Here is a 15,145-nt window from a genome sequence, read left to right on the forward strand (position 1 = left end):
AAGGTCATGAATCATCAAAGAAAAATTATGGGTGTTGCATGCACTGTAATTGCAGTGTCGAGAAAGTGGACATTTTTAGCAACAAAATGACACTGGGTCAAAAAGTCAGGCATTGTCTAGTTGTCACTGAGTGCCAAAATAATTTCACCTCTAGCACCATGTGCATCCCATGTGACTTGAATTTATCTAAACACTGAATTTATTGATCATATTTTAGTAAATATGAGAATTGGTGTTATGAGTTTGTGTTTTAAATCATGTGCCCTGGAAATGTTGTTTTACTATTTTCCAGAAAATAAATGAGGTGGACACTGGGTGGAAGCTTGAGTTCAGAGTCCAAGAGATAGTGAGTTCGGGTCCCTGCTCCCTGTCCCCAGCTCACCAATCAACATGTTAGGGTTTGGCACTTATTTTGTCATTTCAGCATGAAGGGTGTTATTTAAAGAATTGGTCTATAAACATCTTCTTTTTGGTTTCTTTGTGGTCTTATCCTGATTGGAGGTTTCTATGCTACTGTGTTCTCCTCTCAGTCTCCCTCTCTCCCTTCCCCACATTTCTTCTCTTCTCTTCTCTTCTCTTCTCTTCTCTTCTCTTCTCTTCTCTTCTCTTCTCTTCTCTCTCTTCTCTCTCTCTCTCTCTCTCTCTCTCTCTCTCTCTCTCTCTCTCTCTCTCTCCTTCCCTCCTCTCCTCCTCTCCCTCTCTCACCTCTTCTTCCTTCCATCAGTCATCTGTGGCTTTTTTTTATTGGAGCCTGAATTTGCCTGTACTACTATTGGAAGGCTGCTGGGATCACAAGGTTATGCAGACTGGTACTTTAAGCAACAGAAATTCATTTTCTCACAGTTCTGGAGGCTGAAATTCCAAGATTTAAGGTGTTCACAGGGTTGGTTCCTTCTGAGGCATTTCTCCTTGGCTTGTAGACAGTCATCTGTCCTCACAGGGTCTTCCCTATGCTTGTCTGTGTCCTGATCTCTTCTTATAAGGACACCAGTCAATTCAGATTAGGACCCACCCCAATGACTTCGTTTTTCCTTAATGATATTTGTAAAGACACTTATCTTCAAATACAGTCAAATTTGGAGGTGCTGGAGATTACGATATCATCATATAAAAACTGGGAAACACTATTCAGCCAAAAACAGTACCCTTTTTTCCCCCAAACACATCTTAATTTAGATTATTTTCTTTTCCTCTTGTGACTTTGATCTTAGAATTCACATCTTCCCATCATTGTCCCGAGGCCTGGTCCCTTGACTCCTGCTGCCTCCAGATCCCTGAGGAACTGAACTTTTCTCCATCTCCTAAGCCCCCTTTCCCTCCTGCAGCCTTCCTCCTCATGAGCTTTAAGTTTTTCAGAATTGTTGTTTCTTAGCTTTGTTTTTCTTAGCTTTCCCAGAATTTCTTTTCTACTTTTTCCCAGTAATAATAATTGCCTTTCTTTTTCATTCTCTCCTTTTTCTTTCCACTAAAGGATTTCTCCTGGTTTTGCTTGCTCTGGGCTTTTCCCTTTGCTTTTAGCAAAATTTTTGAGCATTCGCTATGTTTTGCCTCTTTATTCCTGTGCACCTGGTGACATTTTGTCCCACTTTTCCTTCTCATGGTCTCTGTACTCTGCGCCCTACTCCAAGCCACACCCCTGAATTGGGCCAAGATTTCGGAGAATACTCTTTTCTCCTTTCTTTCCAGCCTTTACTGTCTCAAATATCCCTGTCCACGCAGGACTAGTCACTCATCCTGTTGCTTCTCTCTGGTTCAGTATTTCCTCTCCTCTGCTTTGCCCAGGGTTTGGGGCTGCCTTTTCCTCTCAGAGTCATCTCAGCCCTTGGAGCAGGTAGCTGAGAAAAGGGACATTGTGCATTGGCCTGGGGGCCTGCAGAGACAGAAGACTTTGAGCAAAACCAGGGTGCAGAGGAAGTGGCCTGGGGTAGGCAGGGTAGACATTCCAGGTGAACCAAAAGGGAGAAAGGATGCTTGGTTGATGATTATTTAAAACAAAACAGCTTGAGGTTTAGTGATCCTGGAAGCCCTCACTGGTGGACTGACTGAGATCAAAATTATTGTGAATATGTTTTAATCAAATTGGTTTTTATGCTGATACACCCACGTTGATGCATTTTTTATCCAAAGTTATTTTTATCAATTTAATGCCCTTCCCAAACTCAGATGTAGGATGCTTTCTGAAAGCCCTTAATTCCATTTATATGCTAATTTTACTCATTAATTTATATTACATCAGAAAATAATTCTTATTTGGTAATTTTATTGATCAAACTGTTTAAACCAAGCACTTAAGAGTTTGGTGATATATCAGATTCATCACAAGGTTTATTGAAAACAATTTTGCTCACCTATTTGCATTTTGCATGCATTCTTGTTTTACTCAAGAGTAGAGGAACTCATTCAAATATCCCCAAATATCTCCACCAGTCTTCCACCTAGACCTGAGAACAGGCTAGCACAGTCCTGCGTGATGGTTCCTGGAGGAACCTAACATAATGTGTAAGCACTGCCATCCCCCTCTTCCCAGCTCCGTGGACTCCTTTTCAGAATTTAAGCACCCTTTAATTTATTTTCTCTGTGTATTCTGCAGTCCATCTTAAACCCTCCCTGCTGTCTCCTGTCTTCTAGGAACCTTGAACTCTGTAGAGCAAGGACTTGGTTTTACCACCAGCACTAACAGAGGGCAGCAGTGCTGTTTGAGCCCTCCCTGCCTCTCCTCTAGACGAAAGCTGAGCAGATGACACTCGGCATCTTATTTGTTGTTACTCTTTCTAGTATAGCAGTACAGTTATGAGCAGGGGCTCTGGAACCAACTTTGTGAGTCAGATTCCAGCTCCACCACCCATCTGCTGCGTGAACTTGGGCACTTTAACTCTGTGCCTCAGGTTCCTCATCAGGAGTGAGGTTATGCCAGTTCATCCCTGGTGAAGATTGAGCAGTTACTAGTATATACATAAAGTCCTCTGAACATTGACTAGGACACACTTGATCTGTATTGTATTGTAAAGTATGTATTGTTTGAAGATTCCCAGTGATGTTTATAAAAATCACTGACTGAATTCATTTCTCTACTTATTAAAATTCTTACTCAATCAAAAAGAAAGAGTACTGTAGGAGCACCCTTATACAAATAATAGAGTTGAAATCAGAGCATCCCCAAAGTAATGACCTAAAAGTAATAATAGCCATCCCAGTTGCCTATAGAAAATCACTTTTTAATTTTTATTAGGTCAGTCAAAATCAGTCCCTCAGTTTTCTAAGCTTTTCAGTCAGAGACTAGAAACTTGAATTTAGAACCAACTTTTTTCCTTGATTACTATCATAAGATGATTTCATGGTAACAGAACACCACCTTTTCCAGACACATCCCCACCTCCTTGCTTTCTCAACACCGAGTAAGCTATTTCATGCCCTGCATCATCTTGTAAACAGGAAAAGCATGTACTGGTTTCCACCAGAACCATCACCTGTGTGACACCAGCAAACGGCAAATTTGGGAGCAGGGGATGATGCTGTGTGGCCCTGCAATGGTTTGGATCCTTCACTTTTATCCAGTTATTCATAGCACATGGCCAGGTGGACTCCCCGTGCTCAGAGCTCTTTATTTAACAAGAAACCAATGTGGGGTAGGTACAGGGTGGAGGGGATTGGAAGGCAGGGAGTGGGGGTGGTGGAGAGGTGGGAGCAAGAGGAGAGTCAGAAGAGACGGGTGTGACACGAGAGCAGTAACTCCAGCCATGGACCCAGAATGCTGACATGCTGTGATACACGTCCATGGTGCGGAAATGAGCTGACTTTCCCTAGCATGTTCTAGGAGGTGAATTTCACCACAAGATCCTCCAGAACGTTGTTTTATGATACACTTCGTTTTTAATGTAAGGTGCACTAGGATTGGTTGAGTTAGGACAAGCCATCACACCCCTGAAATGGCCCGAAATGTGGGGTGGCACCTGCTCAGGTGTGGATGAGGGTCTGGAAATCTTCAGGCTGTCATGATCAAGCTCCTTATCTTCCCAGCAGGTGCAGTCTAATGGCCCGAGGTGACAGAGGTGAAGTTGCCTCCTATTTCGTGCAGAGCGGTGCCTCCTCCAGCATCCAGCACCCTGGCACCTCATTAGCGCCTCATTAGCAGCTGGTGCACAAAACAACCAAAAGTGTGTTCTCTAGCAAATGTAGCAGGCGCTGTCGAGTTTATTACAAGGTGTTTGTTATTCAACGTTTTCAGCACATAGAGGGCCAGTTTTCCCACAGGGGGAGCATCCCTTTTGAAGGCTGTCCTGCTGGGCTGGTCCTGCTGGGCTGCCATTGCTGCCCTGAGGAGCTTGTGGGAGGGTGACAGGGCATTGACTCATTATGGCAGGCATCCTCAAACTACGGCCCGAGGGCCACATGTGGGTGTTTTTGCCGTTTTGTTTTTTTACTTCAAATTAAGATATGTGCAGTGTGCATAGGAATTTGTTCATAGTTTTGTTTTTTTTTTAAACTATAGTCCGGCCCTCCAACGGTCTGAGGGACAGTGAACTGGCCCCCTGTTTAAAAAGTTTGAGGACCCCTGCATTATGGGATGGTCCAATGAAGCAGAAACTCGAGGCGGGGGAGAAAGGGGCCATGAAAGTGTCACAGCATTCCTCAAGTGTGCCAAATCAGCCCCAAAACTTAGGGCAGTTTTTATGAAAGTGACACAGGAAGCAGAAATGCTCGGTGAATGCAAAACCTGTAGCAGGTGATCCTTTTCGGTTCTTTTCATCCTTGGAGTGACCTTCGGTCTATGCAGAGTGCAATGCCCACTTGCTAATTAGATTCCTCAGCAGGAAAACATACTTTGGATTTGTAAAGCCAAACCACCATTGTCTCTGCTGGACACTGGTTGCCACCAATAATGGTTTGCTTTCACAGGGCAGGAGTGGCCCCCTCTTGGGGTAGAGAGAAGTGAAAACCAATGACCCCAACTCCAGGGACTCAGAAATCCCTGCCTCCACCCATCCTTACCCGAGTGGCCTAACCCATGAGCTCTGGGACCACCAGCTTACATCAGTGCTGAAGGCCCATGGTCACATGAGGGTGTCCCATTCCCTGGGAGGACAGGGCCAGCAGGATAGACCCCCACACCTCTCACACACCTATTAGCCCCCCACAGCCTTCTGCCTCAGACTAATTGGACATCTGCCCATCTCCTGTGCATCTCCACCCGACCTCCGTGTACCCACCGAGCCTCACAAACAGAGCCTGGCTCCAGTCTGTGGACCCCCCAGTCAGGCTGATGTAGGAGGATCTGCCATCTTAGGCCAAGCTCATGGTTTCAGCCATGCCAGGGGTTCCTGATGCATCACACTCACACCTAGCCCTCACACTGGAGGTAGCCTGCTAAGGTTTGCTGCAAGTGTAGTGGGCATAGGTGGGGAATTTGTGGAAAGCTACCCCACTTTCTGCCCCCCAAGACAGGTGTGACTGGCATTCCTGATGACCACCACCTCCATCTTTGAAATCTGAAGAACTGGCTCTGCCAGCAGGTCTCTGACTGAGGGGCTCTTGGTGAGGTTTCAGACTTTGAGGAAATGGTTGGATAGAAAGTTGGGTGAGCTTTGTTCAAAATAGGGAGGTGAAAGGAAAACTCTTCAGGGGGGGAAAGGTGATGAGTTTTATCCTGACAGTCTCCACTCAGAAGCAACAGTGGCTGGCCTAGAGCAAGTGACTGGCAGGATGGGGACTGACATTTGGGATTGAGGTGGAGGCTGATGGTGAGAATTCCAGAGTCCCCGCCTGGACATATGTGAACCAAAGATGGAGTGGACTGTTGACCTAGATTATGTGGTTCTTTGGAGACAAACTAAGTGTTCAGGGCTGTTCTAGGAGGCTGCATCCAAGCCCTCATAACAATGAGTCCCATCTTTGCTCAGCACTTCAAGGAGGACTAAGCCGAAGGCAGACCTTGATCCCCTCCTCAGATCTGTCCTACGTGAAAGGCAGGAATGGGACATCACCAGTGGCCAGAGGTGAAATTTCATATCCCTATGAGCATTGCTTTTTTGTAATCCATGTAGAGTCTTTGTTATTGCTGTGATTTTATAGCAAAACAGACTCTTCTCAAAAGTAATATATATTTTAAAACATTTTTGCCCAAATCATAACATTTTTACATTTTGATTTTTCCAGAAAATATATCTTAAGACACCCAATGATTCCAAAATCTCATCAGCCTTATTTATTCGATGTTGTAGAATTTCCTTTCCCTTTTTAAAGTTGCCTTGTTAACTGTTGTGGTGGCGACTTTCTCTGTCATTGCAAGTCACACTGCTTGGGGAAGATCGTGAAGCTGTGAAATGTCGCCATAAATCGCCCAGACAGACATGGCTCCTAAAACCAGAAACCATCCTGAGGGTGGAAACACGATGCCAATGCTACCCTGGTTCTCTGCGAAAATCTTGTGTTGCTTCTTGATGCAATTTTTCCAGATCAACCTAGTTTGGGATAATTTTGTCAAACTCATGAAGTCCCTGCTAGCAGAGGTAGAGGGTGGACTTTTCCGAACCCACGAGGAGGCATCTGGAATTAGCTCATTAGTAGAAAACATGGAAGGAGTGGCTGTTTTGCACAGCAGAGGTGTTTTAGCCGTGGAAATGGAACACAGTGTCCTTGGCTTGGCCTGTCACAAGCAGCTTCCTTTGCATTCTGCATCTGGCAAAAAATGGAGCCATGGATTGCCGGTGGTCCGCAGGAACAGGGACTGTGAGTGGACGAGCATCTCATGAAGGTGGCCCCTCTGCTCTGATCACTCAGGTACCAGAGTCCAGGAGGGTCCACACGCCTGGGGCAGAGAGACCAGGCTCTCGGGGTGGAAGCAGATGCAATGCATGGATCAGCGCGGGGCTTAAACAAGCTCTGTGGTGAATGTGGGATGGAGGCCAGGAGCTCCAGGTTGAAAAGAGGGTGCAGAGGGCTAGAGGACCTTCAGTGACCTTGACTCATCCTCCATCCAGGGTTGGGGGGAGAGTGGGGGAAGGAAGGGAAGCCAGGGCGGGCAGTATTTGTGAATGGTCAGTATCTCATTTTTTTTCTCTTACTTCTGAGACCCTTCTCCATGTTTCTGAGAGCCAGCTGGGCCTTGGGTACGGAGTGTGGACTTCCGTCCTGCGCTGGCATCCTGTGTGACTTGAGGCACGTCCTTGAGCTCTCTGTGTCTGTCTCTTCATCCATAAATCAAAGTTGATGAGAGCACAGCCCACTTGGTGGGGTTTCAGGGAGGTTTTAATGAGTGTGTTCAAGCCCCATCCTGGCACCCAGCAAGCGCTAGACAGAGCCACGAGTGCCTTTAATAAGTAGGTCTGGCTGTCACTTGCTGAGCTCCAGTGCCGCTAATGAAACCCACTGGGACCCGGCTGCCTCAGCAGAAGTATAAGTATGAGTGGAATCTCCAAAGAAATACTTTTGAAATGATTATCTGATATTTAAATTTTCAGCAAAAAGTTCCTTTTTCTCTGCTTGCTTCTTCCAAGAAAATATGATATATCTCAAAACAGAATTAATAATTGCTGGAACTTTCTGTAAAATGTAGAGGGAAGAGATCCTTGTGTTTCACAAGCATCAAAAATATCCATGAACTGTGTCTTTGGTGCTGCCAGTGGCTTGAGGGTTTTTTATGGTAATATTGAATATTATCCAAGTTCTTCTAAAGCTGATGCTGGCTTTGTCATCCTGAGAGTTTCACAAATTTAAAAGCAAATATCTGAAGATGTTTATTACCTAATACTTGGGAAAATGTTTTAGAGACTTTAAGAGAGAGCCTGTGGTTACATAATATTTCTCAATGGAAAATTCTAGAATGTTCCACTAAGGCAACATTTCTTCTTGAGTGAAGTGGCTTTGCATCTTGGCATTTTTCTGCTGAGAGTCATTGCCACTGGAGAGCTGGGCTATGGCCCTTCTAGGCCAGGGAGCTGGGATCTGGCCAGTTGCACTCATTCATTCATTCACCTACTGCCACCACCCACCAGGCCCTGGCTAAGCCCTGCGCATTTCGCTCACCTGCTGTCACCTGGTGTCTCTAGCAATATACGCAAGGTCTGCTGGGTGGCAGGCACTTAATAAACCTGTGGGAAATAGAGGTTACTGTCTTGGGACATCTTTATTATTAAGCTGCACTTTTCTAAAGGACCAAATTTTTCTTTAATGTGCAGAGGTTGCTTAAAAAGATAAGGTCGAGAAGAGTTTATAAAGTTCTGATTTTATTATAAATCAAGCAAGTATCACATTTCCTGCTAAGGGCTGGCACCAGTGCTTTTCGGGCACTGACCTGGCACCCAGCACTCAGGCCCCCATCTGCATCCTCCCTGACTCCCCTTGCCTGCCCAGCCCCTGTACCCATGGCTTTCTGCTTCTCCTCTTGCACGACCCCCCCACCCCCCACTGCTCCCCAGTCCCCTTTCTGGAGCATCTCCTAAGACAGTGTCACCTGCAAGCTGTCCTGTGTCACTGGTCGCACCACCAACATGCCCGCTTGCCACCCTGCACACCAGGCCTGTGATTTCTCCCTGTCCAAAGGCTCACCCATACCACAGTGGGCGCATGGTTCAGATGTGGAGACCAAGGTGCAGAGAGGGCGACTTGCTCCAAGCCCGTAGCTAGAGAGCAGAGTAGAGGCACAGCCCCTTGCTCCTCCCTTTGTGGACCCTCAGTCATGTCCATCTCGCATGATGTGAGAGCTCCAAGCACTGCATAGAGCCATGATAATATAAATTTTTGTTGTTTGAAACCACACACCATGACGCTGTTCATACTGCCCCGGGAACTACTGTGCCTCCTATTCCTGCCTCCTCCCTCTCTCTCCTCCCAGGAGCACCTGGACACAAATGCCTGGATCTCCTCCTGGCTTCCTGCTTTCTGGCTGGATTATTCCACTTGACCTTTGAATCCAGCTCCTGAACAGCCTCCTCTAAGAAGTCTGCCTTGCCTGAAAGGAGCCCAACATGCGTTTGCAACCCACGTAACAGGGGTTAGGGTTTATGAGTGCCATTAGACTAACAATTACACTTTCTAAGACGGTGAAAACAAATAGCTATTCTGCAATCCAGCCCAGGAAATGAGTGAAGGAACTTCAAAACTTTACATGCATTGTCTGGAAATTTATTTTTAAAGGAGCAGAAGGCTGTAATTCATAGGTAAATAACACACAAAAATGCCACGAAGGTATGTTTGCAAAGAAAAATAAAAACGTAAGAAGAAGAATCTAATCAAGGGAGAAATACAGAATGAATGCATTTGTTAAAATGGACATTATTTAAAAAGTTGAGAAATTAGCCACAAAATTCCAAATATTGGACTTGCCTAAAGACATTTTTGTGACCAAATAAACCAAGTCATAATATTTAAACAAAAAAATAATTTTTTTTGTATTTTTATCTAAAGGAAATAATGCAACTAACTTTTACAAAGAAGAAGGCCCTCTGATAGTTTTTAAAAAATGCAGTACTTATTGTGTTTGCCCTGTGCCTGGCACTGTGCCCAGCATATCATATGCTTTAACTTACTAAGTCTTTATAAAAATCCAGTGTCATATAATACTATTATATGCTTATTTTACAGTAACTCGCCCAAGGTCACACAGCCAGGAAGTGTTGGAGCAGGGATTTGAAGCCAGGTCTGTTGAATTCTGCATCCCCCACCACAACACCCACACTCATACTCACATGCGCTCACACACACACACACACACACACACACACACACACACACACGTATACTCTGTGCCCTAGCTTTACCAAGTGTCTGCCCATCATTCTCTAAATATAGCTGGCTGTTTCAACCTCTGCTTTGGGACCCCTTACCCACACCACTAGGGCCTGGTAAACATCTACCCACACATATTTCAAGACTCAACTCAAATGTCATTAGACATAGAAATCATTCTGGATGCACAGACAACTGACACTACCCCTCTCCCCACCTTTTCCTTTCTTTCTTCCCATGGTAGACTTTCTCTCCACACTCCCTCCCCTCCCCACAGCTGTATGAGAACCAGACTCATTCCCACCTTGGACAGTGCTGCAGTCCCAGTAACCAACACCGTGCCTAAAGGGGAAGACTTGTAGCAATTATTTGCTAAACAGAGAATGATCTGACTCCTCCTTGCTCTGGACCACCTGTTTTGTTTTTGTTTTGTTTTTTAAATATATTTGTATTGATTTCAGTGAGGAAGGGAGAGGGAGAGAGAGAAAGAAACATCAATGATGAGAGAGAATCACTGATCTGCTGACTCCTGCACACCCCCCACTGGGGATCAAGCCTGCAACCCGGGCATGTGCCCCTGACCAGAATCAAACCCAGGACCCTTGAGTCCACAGGCCAATGATCTATCCACTGAGCCAAACTGGCTAGGCCTGGCCCATCTTTATTCTGTACATCAGTGGTTCTTATTCAGGGGTGATTTCAAGGGGACACTTGACAATGTCTAGACATTGTCTTATCTCAAGGAATGCTGCTAGCATCTAGTGGGTGGAGGCCAGAGGTGCTGCTGAGCATCTTACAATGCACACCACAGCCCGCTCCCTCATCCACAAGAAAGAATTCTCCAGCCTATGACAGACATCAACAGTACTGAGGCTGAGCAACCCTGATCTGCCCCTTCTGTCTCAGCAGCTGTGACATATGCAATTCACTCACCATGATGGATCTAGGCTTTAAAGGGTAGGATCACTTTGTCTTTTAAGCACCCAACATAATGGATGGGTGGGTGGGTGGGTGGGTGGGTGGGAGGGTGGATAGATGGATGGATGGATGGATGGATGGATGGATGGATGGATGGATGAGAGAAATGCATAAAGAACAGAGCCAGACTGAAATTCAATGTGCACATTGGGGTAATGAAAACCCTGTAAGATTTTTGCCTGAACTGAGGACCTGAGTTTGGGGAAACTTATTACCTGTGTAGAAATGTTTTCAAGTTGACCATTGTGATCAGCCCCCCAAAAAGGTCAAACCAAAGCACCAACTTATGGCTTTATTTGACAGACACAATCCCAGAGAGCTGTATTCTCATTAGCACTGTTCTGCATCCATATTATGCTGAGATTCTTCAGATTCCTACGTTGTTCATAATTTTACGTTTACAGTCTGTGGCTCAGAAGAATCTTTATTTATCTAACCTCCTAATGACAACAGGATCACAGTGGGCTGAGTAATTGTAACATCCAGGTCTTTCAGCATTAAATACAAGTATGTTTGGTCTTTTTAAAAAAAGTTATTTTAACAAAAATGCCCAGAATAGACTCTGTTATTAGTTAAATGGAAACAGACAAGGGAGAAATATGTATGTTATGAGAATAAGGAAAATAGTTCTTAATTAACTATATATACTTAAAAATTCTCAAAGTATTTCCAAGTTCAGTATCTTATCTGACATTCCGAGTGATACTGTGAAGTGAGTGTTGTCCCCACTTTATAGAGGAAAATACAGAACGTCAGGGCAGTGAGGCTGAAGGTTTCCTCAAAGTCCAGATTCCAGGAGACTGGACCCTGCAAGTAAGAATGGGAACCAGTTCAACAGCAGCATGGCCAGGCGACATCAGGGACCCTGGATGGATGGAGTGGTCCTCCCCTTCCTGGCTCAGTGGGCACCTCATGGGCATTTCAGCAAAAAGCTCAGCCACCCTGGCAGAGCCAGGAAATGCAAATGGTAGTTTTTCAAGTTCAGTGTTTCACTGGATGATACTTAAATAGCCAATCAGTGGAGGGCAGGCAATCTGTGAAAACATATCTGTTAACTGTGAGGGGGGTGTAGGAAACTGGAGAGGAGAGCAGAGTTCTTTGTAACAGCTGAGCGCAGTGAAGGCGTGGAGACCTCCGACTAGCTGACAGCAGGCGCTGTCTCCTGGTTGCTGAATAGACTGGGCACTGACACTTTATGTTCATAATTCTCTCCAGGAAGACAAGGCCACAAAGAGTGGTCTGTTCATTGGGGTTTGTCTGTTGTTATTTTTGTAACAATTGGGACTTTCACAAACAATAGGCAGTGTATATGTTCATCCAAAAGCCAACAGAACGTTTCAAGATTATCATGAACCTGCATTTGACTGCTTTTGTTCAGGATTCTCAAATTACACCATAAATTTTCAGTATTATAGTAAAAAATCCTAGAGGTGATTAGAATGTTAGTTTCATGAAAAAAAAAACCATAATATTTGCTCTTACTCATGCAGAAATTGATGCTGATATTCCTACAAGTTGCATTTGCATATGTTTAATGAAGTAACTTTGGACTTTGATCTCAGGCCATGATAATGATTATAAATGTATTAGCTTTGGCTGGTCCCCTTTTATCAAGTATAAGTATACACATAAGCAACAGAGGGAATCATAAAATTAAAACTAGAAGTCATGTCCTGGTGAGACATGAGGAAGTTTCTAGAAGTCAGTACGTAGCAGTGTCCAGTCTTCCTTCACCCTTTCAGCAGCTCACTTGAAGTTAACCAACCAGCAAATTAGAAGAAGTTTATAGTAGTATGCATAGGGAATAGTATGCATGCACTTGCTGGTGGAGGAAACTCAGCCAAGTCTTTCTAGAGTGTTTCCACCCCAGCAACAAATGCATGAGACACTGAGAAAGGCCAGCAGGTCTCCAAGGAGGGGCTAATGGAAGACAAGTGCAAGGAAATGTGCCCAAGAGGCTTCCTGGGCCCCCACTCATCTCCCAAGTTTGTGTGAGGAATCACTGGCCCTTTACCCCCTCGCTGAGGACTTGAGGACAGACCTCCCGCACCAGCGGCTTCCCAGCGGCATGACATAAGAAATCCACTGAGTGCTCCCGAGCTTAAATTTTAAAAGTCAGATTTTTAAAATGTGTGTGTGTGAATATATAAATATGCTCATGTATATGTAAACATAGAAATCTCTACTATTATTGAAGAGGAACTGAAATGTATCATTAAAGGCATCTTTGGTGGGAGAGAAGGAAGTTAGGACGTTATCTGCCTTGGAGAGGGCACGCTGGGTCCTGCAGGGGTGCTCTTGGATAAAGCTGGCCCTCCAGCTCAGCAACTGGTGGAGGATGCTTTCCGGTGTCTTGGGAGGAGCATGTGCGGAAGAAGCCAGTGCCCGGGTTTGTGAAGACAGCAGCCCCCTGCCCCAGAAGCTTGTCAGCGCTGGACCCCTCCATCCGCCTTGTACCAAAGCTGTAATGCTCCGTATCTCTCCTTGCATCACACCCATTCAGGCGTTAGGAAGGACCACAACTTGGCCGGTTTTAACAAAGATGGTGGTAAACAGGATTCCTGCCGGGGTTCTAACCTGGTTTCTCTTCCCTCTCACACAGGGGCGCATCTGTAGAAAGGCCGGCAAATCAAAAAAGTCCTTCAGTCGCAAGGAAGCGGAAGCCACCTTTAAGAGTTTGGTGAAGACACATGAAAAGTACGGCTGGGTCACCCCACCAGTCTCCGATGGCTGATGTTTGCACCGAGGCCTCTCCACACTCAAGACACCCGCCATCTCCTCCTCCACGCTGAGCATCCTCCATCCTTTTTTACTCCAGCGGAACTGAATCCTGAATGCCAAGGAGACATTTAAGTTATTTATGAACAGATGTGTTTACAGAGAGAAAGAGGGAGCAAAAGCTGTTCGGGATTAAGTTTCGATCATAAATGAATGATCATCTCTAAGTCACTTTAGAACAAATGTTGAGCTGGTGACATTTCCTGGCCCACCTGCCCCTCCACCTGGTCCCATTGCCCTTAGCTTCTTTCCATAACAGCAGCTCCAAAGAGCAGGCAGGAAACTCAACGCCCGCGGCTTGACCCATTTCCGTGTCCGTGGCGCCGCTCATATTCCCTAGGAGCGCCCTGCACCGCCGGTACATGCTCGCTGTGCCCTCTATCTCTGTTTCTCTCCCTGGCAGGGCAGCATCACTTAAAGATGTGTCTTTCCATGGCCCCCTGTGACAACATGTAGACCTCATTTGTGCTATGACCTTTGGCTCATGAAAACAAAAATTTAATATTGCCAGGTTCTAGTGATTTCACACAACTGCCCTCTTGGTTCAGATGTGCTCTCTGTGCTGGTGGGGTGGTGGCCACAGAGAAACCAGCGCCCTTAGGTGAGAGGCAGGGCTGTGTGGCCTCAGTGGGGCACACAACCCTGCAGACGCCAGGTGTGCACTCCCTGGGGCTCAGAGCAAAGTGGGGGGACATGTGGACAGTCTCTTCCGATATCCTGAGATGCTCCTCCGACAGCCGGTTTCTGTTCCTGTCTTCTCTCTGCTGGTCAAGCCACCACCAAAAACGAAAGACAGTTTTCCACTCACGGAAGTCATCAGACTCATTTTATCATGTGTGCTAGTGACAGGGAATGCCAGAACTGCCAAAGGATACCAAGTGATCGTCCGACGACTTGCATGACCGGGTTTAATTCCTCACCCTGTAGTCACTTGTGTGTCCCCCTGAGGCTGGGATGCGTGAGCACCCCGCTGTGATATAAACTTCCTGTTATTTAATCTCCCCACAGTTTCATTTCTGTCTTCTGTTAAGTTACTTAGAACGTTCTAAGGAACTCCATGAGATGAAGAAATACTGTTTATAATCATATGCAGGAAGAGGAAAAATATTCACCCCAAGTGGAAAATCTTACTGGACACATTTGAAATAAAATCATGCATACCTGACACACTGCCTCGAGAATCCAGTCATTGTGGGCCATGCTTCTATTTCAAATATTTAATCTATCTTAACTATTTTAATATTTCAAATACCACACATAGCACGACAGCCATCTGCAGTGAGAGCTAGGAGATGGGTCAAAGGAACCCGTAGTCTTTGCAAAAGGATTAAAATGGTCCCCAGAAGCAACTAGGGAGATAACTAGAAACTGGCACATAAAGGGATGATTTGGCCAAACTTGAATGTTGCCAATTATATTTTACCACTTTGAGGGAAGAGAAATCATTCTTCAGCCAGTCTTGGCTGCTCAGGGAACTGCCTGCTCATTGTCCAAGGTTGTCAGAAATCTAACCTCGCTTCACAGGACAAGAGTGGAGTCCCCTCAACACAACTGGCCACTCACCAAATCTTCCTTTTATTGCTGTTTATTTTTTTTTTTTACCACATTTTTATGTGCCCTCTAAACACACGCAGCTCTGTTCAGCCAAAACAGCAGTGTATTGAGA

At 45.4% G+C, this 15,145-nt stretch overlaps 1 protein-coding gene across 2 annotated transcripts in view; it reads left to right on the forward strand.

Moving 5' to 3' along the window:
- Positions 1-14,638, forward strand: part of UBE2QL1 (ubiquitin conjugating enzyme E2 Q family like 1) — a 34,425-nt gene extending 19,787 nt beyond the window's left edge. Inside the window, exons 2-3 of one of the 2 annotated variants that reach the window (XR_008555892.1) lie at positions 9,580-9,634; positions 13,304-13,364. Coding sequence is in view for 1 of the 2 variants with exons in the window: in XM_008161803.3 (XP_008160025.2) it covers positions 13,304-13,435 (132 nt within the window). In the remaining variant the exon portion in view is untranslated. Of the gene's footprint in view, positions 1-9,579; positions 9,635-13,303 lie in introns of both variants that reach the window. The other variant, XM_008161803.3, reaches the window with a different exon arrangement.
- Positions 14,639-15,145: the final 507 nt, after the last annotated feature.

This window comes from Eptesicus fuscus, chromosome 4, assembly GCF_027574615.1.
Source record: "Eptesicus fuscus isolate TK198812 chromosome 4, DD_ASM_mEF_20220401, whole genome shotgun sequence".
Classification (NCBI taxonomy): domain Eukaryota; kingdom Metazoa; phylum Chordata; class Mammalia; order Chiroptera; family Vespertilionidae; genus Eptesicus; species Eptesicus fuscus.